Source organism: Saccopteryx bilineata, chromosome 7 (assembly GCF_036850765.1).
Source record: "Saccopteryx bilineata isolate mSacBil1 chromosome 7, mSacBil1_pri_phased_curated, whole genome shotgun sequence".
Taxonomy (NCBI): Eukaryota; Metazoa; Chordata; class Mammalia; order Chiroptera; family Emballonuridae; genus Saccopteryx; species Saccopteryx bilineata.
In genome coordinates, this window is record NC_089496.1 from 47,670,753 (window position 1) to 47,685,703 (window position 14,951).

General features: G+C 61.1%; 1 protein-coding gene across 4 annotated transcripts in view; it reads left to right on the top strand.

Moving 5' to 3' along the window:
* ADCYAP1R1 (ADCYAP receptor type I) overlaps window positions 1-14,714 on the top strand; it is a 58,172-nt gene extending 43,458 nt beyond the window's left edge. For 2 of the 4 annotated variants that reach the window (XM_066238867.1, XM_066238869.1), the window contains 3 exons: window positions 6,814-6,943; window positions 8,464-8,505; window positions 9,967-14,714. In XM_066238867.1, coding sequence (XP_066094964.1) covers window positions 6,814-6,943; window positions 8,464-8,505; window positions 9,967-10,155 — 361 coding nt within the window. In that variant the 3' untranslated portion in view covers window positions 10,156-14,714. Of the gene's footprint in view, window positions 1-3,256; window positions 3,341-6,813; window positions 6,944-8,463; window positions 8,506-9,966 lie in introns of all 4 variants that reach the window. The other 2 variants (XM_066238866.1, XM_066238868.1) reach the window with 2 other exon arrangements.
* Window positions 14,715-14,951: the final 237 nt, after the last annotated feature.

Consider the following 14,951-nt stretch of genomic DNA (forward strand, 5'->3'; position numbering starts at 1 on the left):
GCGTTGGCCTTCCTGCAGACAGACAGCACAGCCTCGGCAGGACCCGGCCCGGGAGCCAGGGCTCTCGGAACTGCCACGGGGCTCCCCTCGGACTCTGGCTGAGGCTGCTCCCCCAGCGGCCCCCACCCAGCACCCTGTCTGAGCTTCTCATACTCCTTTGGATTCAGATCAGAACTGAACCCCTCAGCCAGCCTGGCTTTCTGTCCTCCTCTTGATAAAATTCCTTTGCCCTCTGTAAGGCCAGTAGCGCGGCCAGGCACATGCAGGTTCCATTGGATTCGGGCAGACGGTAGAGAAACAGTGGAGCCAAAAAATGGTGGGCCGTCCCTTTATTAAAGTCTCGCACTGGCCGACGAACAAACACACAGGGAAACACTTCCCTTTCACTCAGGGCTCCCAAAGCCCTGACACATTCTCCGGTTCCACAACCAGGAGAATCTTCTCCGGTTCCTCCTAGAATCAAAGGCCCCACCAGTCTCAGCGGAGCTCACAAAGGCCCTCAGCCCTGGTTCCCCACCTGCTCTCCTTCTCTCTCTCTGCACAAACTGGCTTCTTCCTCAGGACTCTGCATTCCCTCTGCTCTCATTCTGCAAACATGGCTTCTTTTTCCTCTTCTCCTTCTCTCTTTTCAAAACTTGCCTGCATGAAAAGCTCTCCTCCAACAAACATTAGCAAGACAATGGCCCTTCCCAAGCAGGAAGGTCATTTGCAATTTCACAGATCACATACCTGGCACTGCCCAGCCCCCAATGCAAACTATAAGCGAGCAAACATAAAAATCATATTTTACAAATTTATTTGACCAACACCCTCTTTCCCAACTTGTGACTTTCCAAAGGACCTGACATCGCTTTCTTTTTCACACCTCTCTCTGGCTTTGCCGCCACTCCCGGTGTTCCTCTCCAGTGGGTTCTTTTGTTTAGAGTCGCTGAAGATTTGGGGGAAGGGGAGTGTTTGGGAAGAAGAGCCCTTGCTTTTGTCCTTAGGTCCTTCTCTTGAGAGCCCTCCCAGGTGCCAGGTCCGCCGCCATATTTCTCCCTCCCCCTTTCCGGCCCCTTCAAGGCACTCATCTTTACCCGGAGCTGACTGACAGGCTAACACGCCACCACCTGCCCCTGAGCACACTTGGAAGAAATCAGAGGACTCTAGTTATAGTGCATCCAGGCTCCAGGAAGGGTGAGGGGACAATTTGGGAGTTCCAGGGGAAGACACCTCCAAGGAGAACAGCCGAGGCTTTAGAATAGAATTCTGGGTGAGGGTTTAAGCCGAGTGTGTGGGAGGTGACACTCGAGGTTCGAGGTACGGGACCCTGCTTTCCATGCTTCCTGGAGGCCCAGGTTGGAGGATCGGGCCACCGACTCCAGGAGAGCTCCTCTGGATACTCCTTTGGATTCAAATCAGAACTGAACTCCTCAGCCAGCCTGGCTTTCTGTCCTCCTCTTGATTAAATTCCTTTGCCCTCTGTATGGCCAGTGGCCGCAGCCATGCACATGCAGGTTTCATTGGATTCAGGCAGACGGTAGAGAAACAGTGGAGCCAAAAAATGGTGGCAAGGTAGGAAATCACTGTGAAGGCTAGATTCAGGCTTCCATTCCCAAGTTCCCAGTGCAGCCCTTTTAATTACATACTCACGTGTGTATGTAATTAAAGCAAACCAAAAACAAAACCATACTTAGGCGTGTCCACCTGTGTCTTTGTCTGCGTACCCCACAGGCCTGGGGCATTCATTGAGGGCACAGAGGGAAACTTCCCAAATACGTGACTGCCTCCTGGCAGGTGCCTCTGAGCTCTGACTGGCCCGTGGGTCACCTGGGCATCTTGTCAAAGTGCCCGGCTCCGAGCCAGCAGGTCCGGGGTGGCGTCCGTGACTCTGCTTTCTAAGACGCTCGCGGGTGGCGCTGGTCTGGGCGGCCGAGGTTCGTGCCCCGCACGCCTCCTCTAGAAGACGGGCCGGCCTCGCCCGTTTCCCCGTGCCGCGTGAGCTGTGAAGTGAGAAGTGCAGCCCCCACGGGGGCACAGGTGCTGGGTGGACACCGGCTTGTTCCGTCTGTGACGTGTGTGATGCACATGTTGGCCCCAGCTAAGTGGTGCGCCCCCCACCCCCCATGCCAAGGACCTCAGACTTGCTCTCGAAGAGCTGGAATCCACGTCGTGACTGGTTCGCTCAGCTCGGGCAGGCCAGCGGCAGCAGCAGGTGTCGGGAGCTCAGTGCCACGTGGTGCCCGAGGAGGGTTTGTAGGGGACCCTGGTTGAGGTCTGATGAGAGGGCACAGCCCTTCCTCGCTCGCTCGCATGTTTGTCAGAGAAGGAAAAGGAGTGTCCAGGGTGCGGGCCGCCCCATGTAGGGAGGACAGAAAGGCTAGAGGAGATGGAAATTCAGCCTGAGGCCCCCAGCTGAGGAGGCGGCGGCTCTGTGCAGGCACCCCGGGCCCGCGAGCAGATGCCTCCTTCAGATGACTTCTTGCAGGCAATGGGGCCATGCCCAAGACATGCCCCCTCAGCCTTTGGCCCTGCCCATGCACGTCTGTCAGCCAGCCTAGCCTGACCAGTGCTGTGGGTCACTCATCAGGGATGAAAATGCCCTCGGTCGGTGCTGTCCACGTGGGACCTGCTCACCTCATGCAGCTGCCGAGTCCTTGCGGTGTGGCTAGGGCCCGTGAGGAAGTGGATTTCTAATTGGATTTAATTTTTTTCCCTTATGCAACTCAAACAGCCATAGTTGGGCAGTGGCTGTCATACGGGATAGTTCAGACCTAGACGGACAGTTTGTTCCGAGAGGGGTGTAGCGGGGAGACCAGAGGCCATCAAGCTGGGCTACTTCATCGAGCCGCCCACATCTGGCCTGATTCCAGGCTCCGTCCGCCGAGGCCGGCCACCGAGAGGTGCGCGGCCTGAGTCCCCGGTTGCCAGCCCTCTGGGTGACCTCCAGCGAGGCTGTGTACTGAGCGTAGAGCTGATTCCGCAGACAGCTTCCGGCCCCCTGAGACCCAGCCCAGGCCCCACCCCGTCGGTGGGTGGTCCCAGTGTGCGTGCTCGTGTGTGCGTGCATGTCCGTGCACAGACGTGTCCACGTGTGGGCGTGCATTTCTGTGTCCGGAGCTGACCCTGTCTTGGCCCTCGGCTTCCTCATTCTCCGTGTGACCACCGGGTCCTGTCTCTGCCCTCCCCGTGAACTGTGTGGCTCTAAGCCCCCACCTCAGTGTCTCCACTGCCCGATGCCCTCAGCTGACAGACCTGCTGATCTTGTCACACCCAGCAGCTGCGTGCAGAAATGCTACTGCAAGCCAGAGCGGGCTCCGCAGCACCCTTGCAAGATGTCAGAACTGTCCACCATTACTCTGTAAGTGCGTGGCTGCGGCCCGTGTCCTGGAGGGGAGGGGGACGCATGCCGCCACCGCCTGGAGCCCGCGTCCTGCTGCTCGCGGGGGCCGGAGGGGAGCAGAGGGCCGTTTGCGCCTCCAGCCCCGACCCCCTTCCTGGCTGCTGCATGCTGACGTCTGTGTGTCTTGTGAGTTCCCTGCAGTCTCGTGGCGGCAGGCGGGAAGGGAGGGTGGGGGGACGGAGCTGCAGCCTTTCAGGGAACAGCCAGGGCTTGGCTGCTGGTGCTGAGGACGGTCTCGGGAGCCTTGGCCCCTGCTGCTTCGATGTGTCGTCTTTCCCAAATGTCCTCGTGCTCTGGGCTCCGGTCTTTGAAACTGCCAGGTTATTTCTGCTAGTTTTAGAGCTTGGGTTTATGTGGTCCGTCCCCCTCACAGGACCTGGGTCCTCACTACAGTGAACCCCACTCTCCCCTCACGTGTCCGGTTGGTGCTCACTGTCTTAGTCTCCGTCACAACCCTGTGGGGTGGGTCCTTGTATCGTCCCCATGTTGCAGATGTGGAAACTGAAGCACAGAGAGGTGGAGCGACTCACTCCAGGTCACATAATTGGCGGGGTGAGGATTTGGACCCATGGAGTCCTGTCACTGGCCCCAGGGGACCCTGGGACAGGAGCTGCGGCCTCATTTGGGCATCTCTTTAAGTGTTCTGGCTGTTGGAAGCTTTTCTTGGTATTTTTTAGGACAGTTTTTTTTTTTTTTTTTTCCATGGATGCCTCCTCAGGGCAGAGGAACAGATGCCGCTGTCTTTCTGGGTGAATCAGATCATACAGTGATTCTGTGGCTGTTCTCAAAGAGGTGTCCTGAGGCTCACACCCTCTGTCCCCATTGCAAGGCCTCTGGTTGGCTCTGAAGTGCGGAGGCCCCAGAACTCAGGGCCCCGGTGACCTCCTCATCTGCCTCCACTTCCCCGTTGGTCAGAGGCTCACTGGGGTGCCCTGAGTCCCTGGCAGAAGTCCCCACCGTTCCGGACTGCCTCAGGGCTGCTGGGGAGGGAAGGTGTCGTCCTCGGACTGTGTGATGGGCCACCCCGGTACCAGTCCACCACACCCCGGTGCCAGGCACCACACCCCATGCCAGGCACCACCCCTGTCAGGCGTGGAAGGGCCCGCGCCAATACCTGAAGGTTCGTTCTTTCTCACACATGTCCTGTCCTGTGCACGGCCACCACAGAAGCCAAAGTGTGGCCTTTTGGTGTCCAGGGCACTTTTCAAACTACAAGGATAGGACCCTGGAAACAGACCTATTTGTGGAAGAACAGGGAAGTGGATCACGGGCACGACCCAGGGCCATTGTCCCCCCCCTCCCGAGCCCAGGACCGTGGGCACGACCCAGGGCCACCGTCCCTCCCGAGCCCAGGACCGCGGGCACATCCCGGGGCCACCATCCCTCCCGAGCCCAGGACCGCGGGCACGTCCCAGGGCCACCGTCCCTCCCGAGCCCAGGACCGTGGGCACGTCCCGGGGCCACCGTCCCTCCCGAGCCCAGGACCGTGGGCATGTCCCCGGGGCCACCGTCCCTCCCGAACCCAGGACCGCGGGCACGACCCAGGGCCACCGTCCCTCCCAAGCCCAGGACCACGGGCACGTCCCGGGGCCACTGTCCCTCTCGAGCCCGGGACCGCGGGCACGTCCTGGGGCCACATCCCTCCAAGTTCCTTCAATTAAGCTGTCCTTGTAAAGCCGTCTTTTTAGGTGGGGCCACAGAGGGGCCCCCGAGGGGCCCTTGTGCCTGCATTTCTTCTTTTCAAGTTGTTATTTAGCCAACTGTCCCTGCTGTCTTTGGCGCCCTGGGTGTCAGCAGAGGGGCAGGGCCCAGGTCACCTTCAGTTTTAAGGGCCCTGAAGCTTTCACACGGGGCCTGTGCGGTCCGAGTATTCCTCCACGGGCAGGCTGTTCCCAAGTGTGGGCGCTGTGCGGGCCACAGAGGGGAGCAGGGGTAAGAGGCCACCAGGCCCGCCTCCGAGGGGTCGCAGTTCGAGAGAGAACAGACAGGTGGGAGGCTCGGCCGCTCCAGCTCCGGAGCTGGGCTCAGAGTGAGCACTGCCCAGATCCCGCCGGCCCCAGCCCTGGTCCCGGGACCCCAGGCCTTGCAGAACGGACTGCCCACAAGCCGGGCGAGGGTGGGCGGGTGCCTAGGCCTCGAGGGCCTTCTTCCTTCCAGGGATGGTCCTCCGTCCACAGGAAGGTCTCCCCGGCTCACTCCGCCCTTTTCTATGTGTCTCCTTCCCTCCTTTCCTTTCTTCTGTTCCCCACTTTCTCCTTCCTTCCCTCTGGGAAGCCAAGGGCCTCACTTGGCCTCTATGGATTTGCTTCTGAAATCAGAGCCCACATTCAACAGAACATTCTCCCCCAGAAACGCTGGGATGGGGAAGAGGGAGGGGCGCAGCTATTAAAGCCCCCCACGCCCAGCTGTCCACCCCGCGGACCGAGGGCTGCAGGGAGACCTGACCTCCCTCCCACTCACACCCAGACGCAGAGGGCCGCAGAGGCAGGCCACGCCTCCCGGACAGGCCCCCGCTTTGAGGATATTCGAAGGGAGCCGGTATTCCGGGGGTGGATGGAGATGGGTCACACGCTTGGAGACCCTCTGGGGGCCCCCTCCTCACAGAGCAGGACCCACAGGGACCCGCACGGCGCATGCTCTTGTTGTCTTTTGTGGCTTCTGTGCCCCACCCCTCGGAACAGAGCCCTTCCCACCGGGTCGCGGGGAGAGTCAGGCAGAGGGTCCCCCGCTGACGCATCCCTGCCCCCCCTACCCATGCAGACAGCCTTCTCTCCTTTTGACTCGGTTTCCCGGGTGGTGAGTTCCTCCTGCTTGGATGGAATCACTCATGCCCACAGTCAGTGTGTCCTTCCTAGAACCCCACCCAGTCTCTCCTGCTGTGGCCCCCACCCCGGGAGAGACCATGCTCCCACCCCGCCCCACCTTCCTGTCGTCAGCACCTCCCTGCCACTCTGTGAGTGTCCCTGGCCAGCCCCGGACGCAGACACCCACCTGTCCGTGTGGCCCCTCGGGGCTGCTCTACAGGCACCTGGAGCTTCCTTTCAGAGCCCCCCATTGGTCCGCTTACCCGTCACATCTGTCACTCAAGCTTTCCATGTCCCGCCTCCGTGTTTGGCCCTGCCTTCACATTTCCCACAAGGGGTGTCAGTGCGTCCACACTCACAGGTGTGCGTGTAGTGGGCCTGCAGGGTCCTGACGTGGCCCAGAGGGACAGGGGCCCTGCAGAGCCCACGAGGGAGCTCTGAGCCTGGGTTTTGCGGGCCACCATCCCTCCCAGCCCCGTGACCTTGGGGAGAACCCCAGGGAGGTCTGTGGACAGGGATCCAGCTCTGGGGGAGATGACAGGGCTGGGACCAGGGCTCTCTGCCCCCCACGGCTCCAGCCCAGGTGCTGGTGGTCCCCAGAGCAGGTGCCTTGCTCTCTCCCGACAGGCGGCTGGCCCGGTCCACCCTGCTGCTCATCCCGCTGTTTGGAATCCACTACACGGTGTTCGCCTTCTCCCCGGAGAATGTCAGCAAGAGGGAGAGGCTGGTGTTTGAGCTGGGGCTGGGCTCCTTCCAGGTACGTGTTGGGGGCAGGACTCACCGGGATCCAGGGCCCTGGCCCTAACCTGCTCGTGGTTCTAGAAACTTCTTTAGCCTAAAGAGGGCCTCCAGGCTTCCATCTCTGCAGTAAGAGCCCTAGACTCAAAGGGAGCTGAGAGAGCCCATTCTGACTACACTCTGATGTCTTCCTGTCCCTGGGTCTGGGTGTCCTGAGCCAGGCCTCTCTTAGGTGATCTAAGACAGTAGCCCCCTCATCCCTCACCAGCGGCTCTGGGCGTGGGCAGAGTGTCCACCAGGGACCTCTCTGTCCACGTCCTGACTTCAGCATAGACCGTGTCCCAGGAGCGCTGGAGGTCTGTCTTGCCAAAGCCAGGGTGCCCAGAGCAGGACCTGGCCACAGAGTGCTGAACGAGCGGAACTGGTGGATGCGCGTGTGGACACAGAACTAAATGACCCGGGGCGGGGGGGGGGGGGCATGGGACTCCGTACGTGAAGGAATAAGTAGGAGGGTCGTAAACAAGTGAGCAAAGGAGTGTTGGCACGAGGATGAGTAGATCAGATGGGAGCATGAGGGAGCAGGCGTGGCCCCCTCAAATGCCCCCAGGTTACAGCCACTGTTCCTGAGCCCAACTGTTTAAACGTTTATTTGAGCTGGAGGGTCAGAAAGTGTTTCTGGCTTGAGTCTCTTCCCTCTCTCCATTTAATTCTCGGCCTGGCAAGGGTCCGATTTATAAAGACAAACCCTAGCCTGGGGTTCCTGTCCCAGCACGAGAAACCTGCACACAGAGAAAACACATAGAGACCGTGGTAGGGTAGCCGAGCACCTCCTCTGTGCCAAGCACTCACCCACGTGGTGTTGGGTGTGGTGTCCGCAAGAGTGGCCCAGGGAGGGGGGATAACACAGGTCTGTGCTGTCCCGGTGGGGTATGCTTTCAGGGCGCCTGCAGGCTGGTTGGAGAGCCCAGAGAACATTCTGGGGCCTTCAGGGAGGCCTCTGTAGGAAGCGTGATAGAGCTGTTCTTTGCGTTAGGATGGGAAGGATTTGACCAATGAAAAGTGAGCTCTGAAGCCAGGGGCATCGGGAGGGGACTCTCTTGCCAGCCACCTGGCTCCATGGCAGTGGCCATCTTGCTGGAGCAGAACTTGCCCCCCCCCCATTACCCCGGGTTCCTGGGTGGCTGGTGTCCCTCCTGCCAAGTGATTGTATTTTTCTGCTTCCTGGTGTCACCTTCACTCCCACCCCCTCCCACACCCTCTGCATGGAGGGCCCCTCACCAGTGGTTCCTGTGCGGCTGGTGTCCCTCCTGCCAAGTGATTGTATTCTTCTGCTTCCTGGTGTCACCTTCACTCCCGCCCCCTCCCACACCTTCTGCATGGAGGGCCCCTCGCCAGTGGTTCCTGGGCGGCTGGTGTCCCTCCTGCCAAGTGATCGTATTCTTCTGCTTCCTGGTGTCACCTTCACTCCCGCCCCCTCCCACACCCTCTGCGTGGAGGGTCCCTGGCCCGTGTGCTCAGGCCTTTCTGTTCTCTCCCCAGGGCTTCGTGGTGGCTGTTCTCTATTGCTTTCTGAATGGGGAGGTAAGATCCTGGCCCTCTGGCTTCTTAGCAGTGGGGGTGGGGGCTTGCTGAGGAGCAGACAGGGGGCGGCCTGCGGCCACACAGGGCTTGTCGCCCAGACCAGTGCTCTGCCAGACTCCCAGGACTACAGGAGGCGGGGGGGTGGCCGTGGAGCCAGGGTCTCCTGCAGGCTCCCCCCTGTGCTGGCCTCTCTCCTGCTTTGTGGTCCAGGCAGGGCCCAGGGGCAGAGACCCCCACACTCCGACCACATGAAGGCGTCCACTGCAGAGCGCGGACGCACCGGGGAGGGCTCGCACTGTAAGATGCGCCTCAGTAAAAGAGCACTGAGAGTGAGGAGGCAGGGCCGGGCCTAGGAGATGGTGCCCATGGCCGTGAGGCTGTGATGAGCAGGCGTGATGAGCAGGGAGCAGCCCGAGGCTCAGCACTGCCTCCGGCGGTCAGCCTGACCGCCTAACCCATCCCCTGTCCAGAGGGGACTGTGAGGACGTGGCAGAGATGGGGGGAGGGGCCTGGAACCGTCTAGAAATGCCCCCCCTTCCAGTGTGGTGCTCTTGGGGTCTCCAGAGCTAACCTGTTGGGTGATGCTTTTGAGCAGAGCCCTGGACAGAAGCGCTGAGGTGCGGGGGGCGGGGGGAAGGCTTTGGAGGATGGTCAGCGTCTCGGCTGAGAGAATTCAGCAGGCTTCTCCACTTCTGCATCCGAGAAACACAAGGGCTGGGCTCAGGGATCGCCCAGACACCCTGTAGAAAGGTCAGATCAGGAGAGGCGGACGGGAGGACAGGCAGGGGGAGCCCCTGGGCCTGCTGTCGAAGAGGGAGCTGGAGCTGGAGGGGTGGGTGCTGGTTCTAGTTCTGGCTGTGCGGTCCGAGCACCGCACAAAGGGGCCGGCTGGATGGAGGTGGCATCGGAGGCTGAAACACACGCTGGGCTCAGAGCAAGTGGGTGCGTTAAGTAGTGGCCCTCGACTCTGACTGCGTCCAGAAATCCCTGGGAAGCTTTAAAACACGTGGACGCCTCATTCCAGAGCTTGTGATGTGACGATTATGGGGTGTGGTCTGAGCATCTGGATTTTTAAAGCTGTCCAGACGAGTCTCACGTGCAGCCCACTATGGGGCTGACAGTCAGCAGGAGGGGGCCCCTCGCTCTGGCCTGTCTGACCCTTTCAAAGCCTCCCTGAAGGCCCCAGCCCGTCTCAGCCTCAGGAGCCACAGTCTCTGACTGTGGACAAGAGCGGCCAGGAGCCGAGGCTCACGGCCCCCAGGAAGCCGTTAGCGGGCCTGGCTCAGACGGGGACCGGGCCAGGGGCTGCAGTCAGCTCCTCCAAGGCCTCCTTTCCCACTGGGGACCGGGGGCTGCTGGCCGCAGTGCCTGGCTGGGAGGGCCCCCGGGCCGGAGGCAGGTGGACGGGGCCGGAGGGCACGTCCCTCCGGGGGTGGGTGACCGCCGTGTTGCTCCCCGCAGGTGCAGGCGGAGATCAAGCGTAAGTGGCGGAGCTGGAAGGTGAACCGCTACTTCGCCGTGGACTTCAAGCACCGGCACCCGTCCCTGGCCAGCAGCGGGGTGAACGGGGGCACCCAGCTCTCCATCCTGAGCAAGAGCAGCTCCCAGATCCGCATGTCCGGCCTCCCGGCCGACAACCTGGCCACCTGAGCCCCCTCCGCCCTCCTCTCCTCCACACGCAGGCTGGGGCTGCCGGCGGGGGCCGGCCGTGCATGTCGAGCCTCTTTCCTCCCTCCGGGCAGGCCCTGGGCTGGACGCTGGGCCCCCCGAGGGGGGGACGACGCAGGTGCAGGTGGGCACACCCCCCACCACCTTCCCGTCTTGGCGCTGGTCCCACCCACCATGGACCCCTGGGCCCTGACCCCAGATATGTAAATACCCCTCAAATCTGGAAAACTGTCCCATCCTGATCCCTTCATCCAGTGTCCCAGCTCCACCTGCCCCATCCACCAGCCTCAGTGACCCCTGACCCTGTCACGAGGCCGACGACCTTGCTTTGGGGGTTCCGGGGGCCTGCCTGGCAGTCTCTCGAAGTGTCTGACTCTCAGTGTGGACTTCTCAAGTCTTTTCGCCACTCTGGGGCCCTTCCCGGGCCTGGACCAGTGCCTGGGGCCAGCCTGAAGGCCGGCTTGGACAGCCCAGAGCGTCCTTCAGTGCTGGCCAGTATGAAGGGCCCTCGAGCTCAGCCACGCCGTGGTGTCCGGGTGCCCAGCTCCTGGCGATCAGGGCAATGGGACAGCTCTGGGGCTCTTCCCATCGGAGACTGCCCTTTGGGAACGGCGCTCAAGGTCAGGGGACGTTCTGGTGCTTTTCACGCGGCCCAAGGAAAACTGCCGGGAGCTGGGAGCGCGGATATGATTGGGAAGGAGATGGAAAGAGTGCACAAGGACCCGCGGAAGAAGACCCTCACCACGTCCATTGCTTTACCCCCGCCTCACGGTGGGCAGGAGTTCGTCTGGGAGCCTCTCTCCTGCCCCGCCTGCCCCTGGCCTCAGTCGTGGGAGGTGAGAGGCGGGCACCACGCCTCCCACACGGAATCCCTAATCATCCCCCCCACTTGCTGTGAAGTCAAAGCCATGACTCCGACGAACCAGACGCCTTCCTGCGGCGGCAGTGAACTCTGAAGCCCCTGACATCTCCGTGGGCCCAGTTCAGGGCCCGGGCTCCCACCCCCGACCCCATGGACAACGAGGGGCCCCGGCCACCAGCTCCTGGGGCTTGGACTCAGCTACAGAAACCCCTGAGACCTCCATAGACCCCTCCCCCCATGTGCTTTCGCCACTGAATCACCGCGGAAGGACCCCGAGGGGGAGCCTCGCCCGCCGTGCCTGTTTGCAGAAGCTTCTGGAAGGAGTGGGGCACCCCAGCGCCGGTCCTGACTCCCCACAGCCTGGGCATGAGATGGGCCAGACCCGGTTCAGGGCGGGGGGAACAGTGCTGGCCCGCTGGGCCCCGCGTGTGGGGCGGCTTCGTGCCACAGCGACTCGGGTGTTCCTGTCCCAGCGCTCGGGGGCTTGTGTCGTGGTCGCGCTCGGGGTGCTCGCAGAGGCCGGGTGGGGGGCCTTGCCTGGTTTAGAAGGAGGAAGGGGCCCGGGGGCTGGTGGAACTGTTCGGATCGGGGAGGCCTTCGGAGCAACTGGGGACGGGCCTAGCTGCTTGGTTTAGAGGACGCTGGCCCCCCGGGTCCCTGGCAAAGCCGGGGAGAGACGAGCCGGGTGCCATCACCTGGGACCCTTTGCACTCAGGCTGGCCGTGGGCTGTGCAGCGGCCCTTCCGTCAGGCACTTGGCTTCACGGCCCCCGCCCCCTGCTTTGGGAAATCAGTGCGTGACCCAAGTGGGTGTCCGCTGGCCACCTGGCACTTCAGGCCCCATTGCGGGGCCCGAGCTGCTTGGAAGGGGCCACGAGCTGGGATTCGGAACATAAGGTCTGTCCCAGTCAGACCCAGACCAGTGAGACCTGCAGACGGAGCGTTCCCTGTCTGGGCACATGACAAATTTCCCCATTTGTGAGAGGAGGGCACATGTCAAGCTTCTCCAGGCTCTATCCTTCAGTGAGTCTCCCGTTCAGCTCAAGAGCAGGGAAAAGGGCATGCACCACTGTGACGCGTGTCAACGAAGGTTTTGCTGTGTGTGTGTGTGTGTGTGTGTGTGGTGCTGTTATTTGTGGAAATGGGACATGTGTCTCTTTCCTTTGGACACGACAGTGGGAGCTGGTGGGCCGAGGGAAGGGCCAGGCCAGGGGCAGGTGGACAGGCACCTGGGGCACGAGGTGCAGACCTGTCCCGGGCCTGGCAGGGCAGGGTGCCATGACTGAGTGGGGAGCGGTCCCCCGAGGATAGACCTTATTCCTCCATCCTTGCCCCCGTCAGCGTATCTGCTTCACCGTGGAAGACACTTTGACTTTACACATAGATCATCGCACAACAGCAAAAACAAAATCAACCCCGAAACCCCTGTGTGGCCGCCGGAGCCCTGGGCCTGGGTCCTCACAGAGGGTCCAGCTTCCTGTTGGTTTGTCGGTTTGTTTTCCAATCTGAAACTACCCTTGCCAGTCTTGTGAGAAGGGGCACCTGCTGTTATTTTGGATATTCCGGGAGAGAAGGCAGCTGGCCTTCGGGGTCACGGGCAGTGGAGGGGGAGACAGCGTGAGGTTTGGGTAAAAGCCTTCCCTCTCTGATCCTTTGTTTTCAAATCTGTAAAATGGACGGTAAGACGAGATGATCTGTCGAGCCCAGTGCCTGGTTGGATTCTCTGTATAAACAGCAGTCATCCCCTGGGAGGGGCCTCAGGCGGGGACTGTGGTGTTTGTCTGGTCCAGGAAAGGAAAAGCAGGCACACGGGGTGAGGAGAGGCTGAGGGCCTCGGAGTGGGGGGAGTGGGGAGGAGTGAAGCCCCAGACGCCACGGCTCCGGAAGGTCATTACCGGGAAGGCAGTTCCTCATGGCCGGGGCAATCCTAAAAGACAGAACCCAGCCTGGGAAGGCTGAGTCCTTGGGAGGGGAAATCGCTCATCCTCGGTCATGACCGTCCCAGCTGTGACCCAGCGTGGCAGTGTGGAGAAAGTCTCCAGCCCTGGGGGGAAGGGGTCACCAAGTAAGGAATGCTGAGGCTGCCCGGGAGCCTGTGAGGGGTCAGAGTGAGGTTTGCGGGGCTCAGTGGCTCTGGTGGTCCCCAGCACTGTGGGCCTCATGACTGTCCCCATGCTTGAGGCCAAGCCACCTTGGCACACCCATGACACACCCAGGGGCCTGCAGTGGTTCCTTCTCTGACCACCCCCCCTTCCCCGCCGGACTGGCTGCTCCGGGGAACAGGGCCAGGCGCTGGGGCCAGGCCTGAGGCTCGCTGTGCGCCTCTGTCCACCGTCACCCGCCCTGCCTGCTGACTCCCCTCCTGACCCTTTCCCTTCCCAGAGGGGAAGCTAGAAGAGGCTTTCTTTGTCATTCTGTGGTTACCTTTGACCCCTCAAGGTCACTCCAAAGTGAAAGCACTGAGCGCCTTGGTACCTTAAATTCTTCCGTAAGCCTGGTGACCGTGCAAGCTTCTGGGGGAGCCCTGAGCCAGGAGCAGGGGACTTGGGTCTCCCCCCCCCCCCCCCCGCTTGGCCTCTGACCTTCATTTGGCCTTCACTCCTTCCCATGCGTCTTTGGGGAGATTCACGAAGACCTGGAGCTGGGAGGAACCTTGGAGATCTGCGGCTCAAACGTCCCCATTGAGCTGGTAAAAAAAAAAATGCAGGTGGGTGGGACGCAGAACACACTTTAGACACACGAGTGAGGAGGCGGGCCCGCCCGTGTGTGCCCAGCCCTGCACAGGGGCCCGAACGGGCCCCTCGACACAGCTCATCGGAGAGCCTGCAGCCTCGCACAGGAGAGGGCGCTAGTTGTCAGGACTCCAGAGTACAGGAGGGGGACCGAGTCACTGGGATGTGGCGAGACCTGCGTGCCTCCCTGGGCCTCACCCCCTGCCCCGCGCTCCGAGGCTGACCCTCTTCCTCACCTGAGGAACCGGGGGGGGGGGGTTGCGTTCTGTCCCACGGGACAGGGATGAGGTTGAAGCGAGATGCCCTGTGTGTGGAAGGGCTTTGATAACCACACAGGAGAGTGCTGGTTATGGGGGTGAAGACCCCTGAAGGCTTCCCTGTGCTGTTAACTGCTTCAAGCCCTCCTGGGTTAACCTTTGTCCCATTTGTAAAAAGCCACCAGAACTGAGGGTAAAGCGGAGGCCAGGGGCTCTGATGAACACAGAATTCCAGATTCGTCTCCATCTACAGATTCCATTTGTTCTTGCCGTTAGGGTAAGGAGACTTCTGTGTGTGGGTGACGTCAGCCTTTTCCTGCCACCCCCAAGGGAATCCTTCAAAGATCTGCAACATCCCTTGAATGGGCCAGGTGCTCATTCCTTCTCCCCGCCTTGAACTTGAGTCCTGGGGCGTGTCTGTGCTTGGCCACGTGTGTCTTGTCTTGTGTCCGTCTTCTGTAGCTTTGCCCCTGTGAGGGCTGGAGTGGGACCACCCCTGGCATCCCAGGCGTGGCTCCGGGATCCCTCATGGGAGCCGGGTCAGCCTGGCTTTCTTCTCCCACAGTACAGACAAGCCCCACAGACCTCCCTGCTACTGCGGCCACCATTCATGCTGTGCTCACAACCTTGTCTGGGATTTTGGGGATGTCAAACTGCTGTAGATGACTCAATAAATGTCTTATCATTTTTCCTGGTGGCTGTAACTTGGCAGAAGTGGAGGGCAGGGAGGAGAGGAGGTGGAAAGGATACAGATGTAATGTCCTGAGTCCTGTCGCCTTTTGGATGTCAAAGGGCAGGTATGAGAATGGACCTGAGTGAGCTTCGAGTGGACTTGGAAAAGTGACACCCCGGCCTCAAAAGGACCTGTGAGGATCATGCAGTGTGAGTGGTTCACAGCCACTTTGGATGTTTCGTGTTTCCAGCAAAG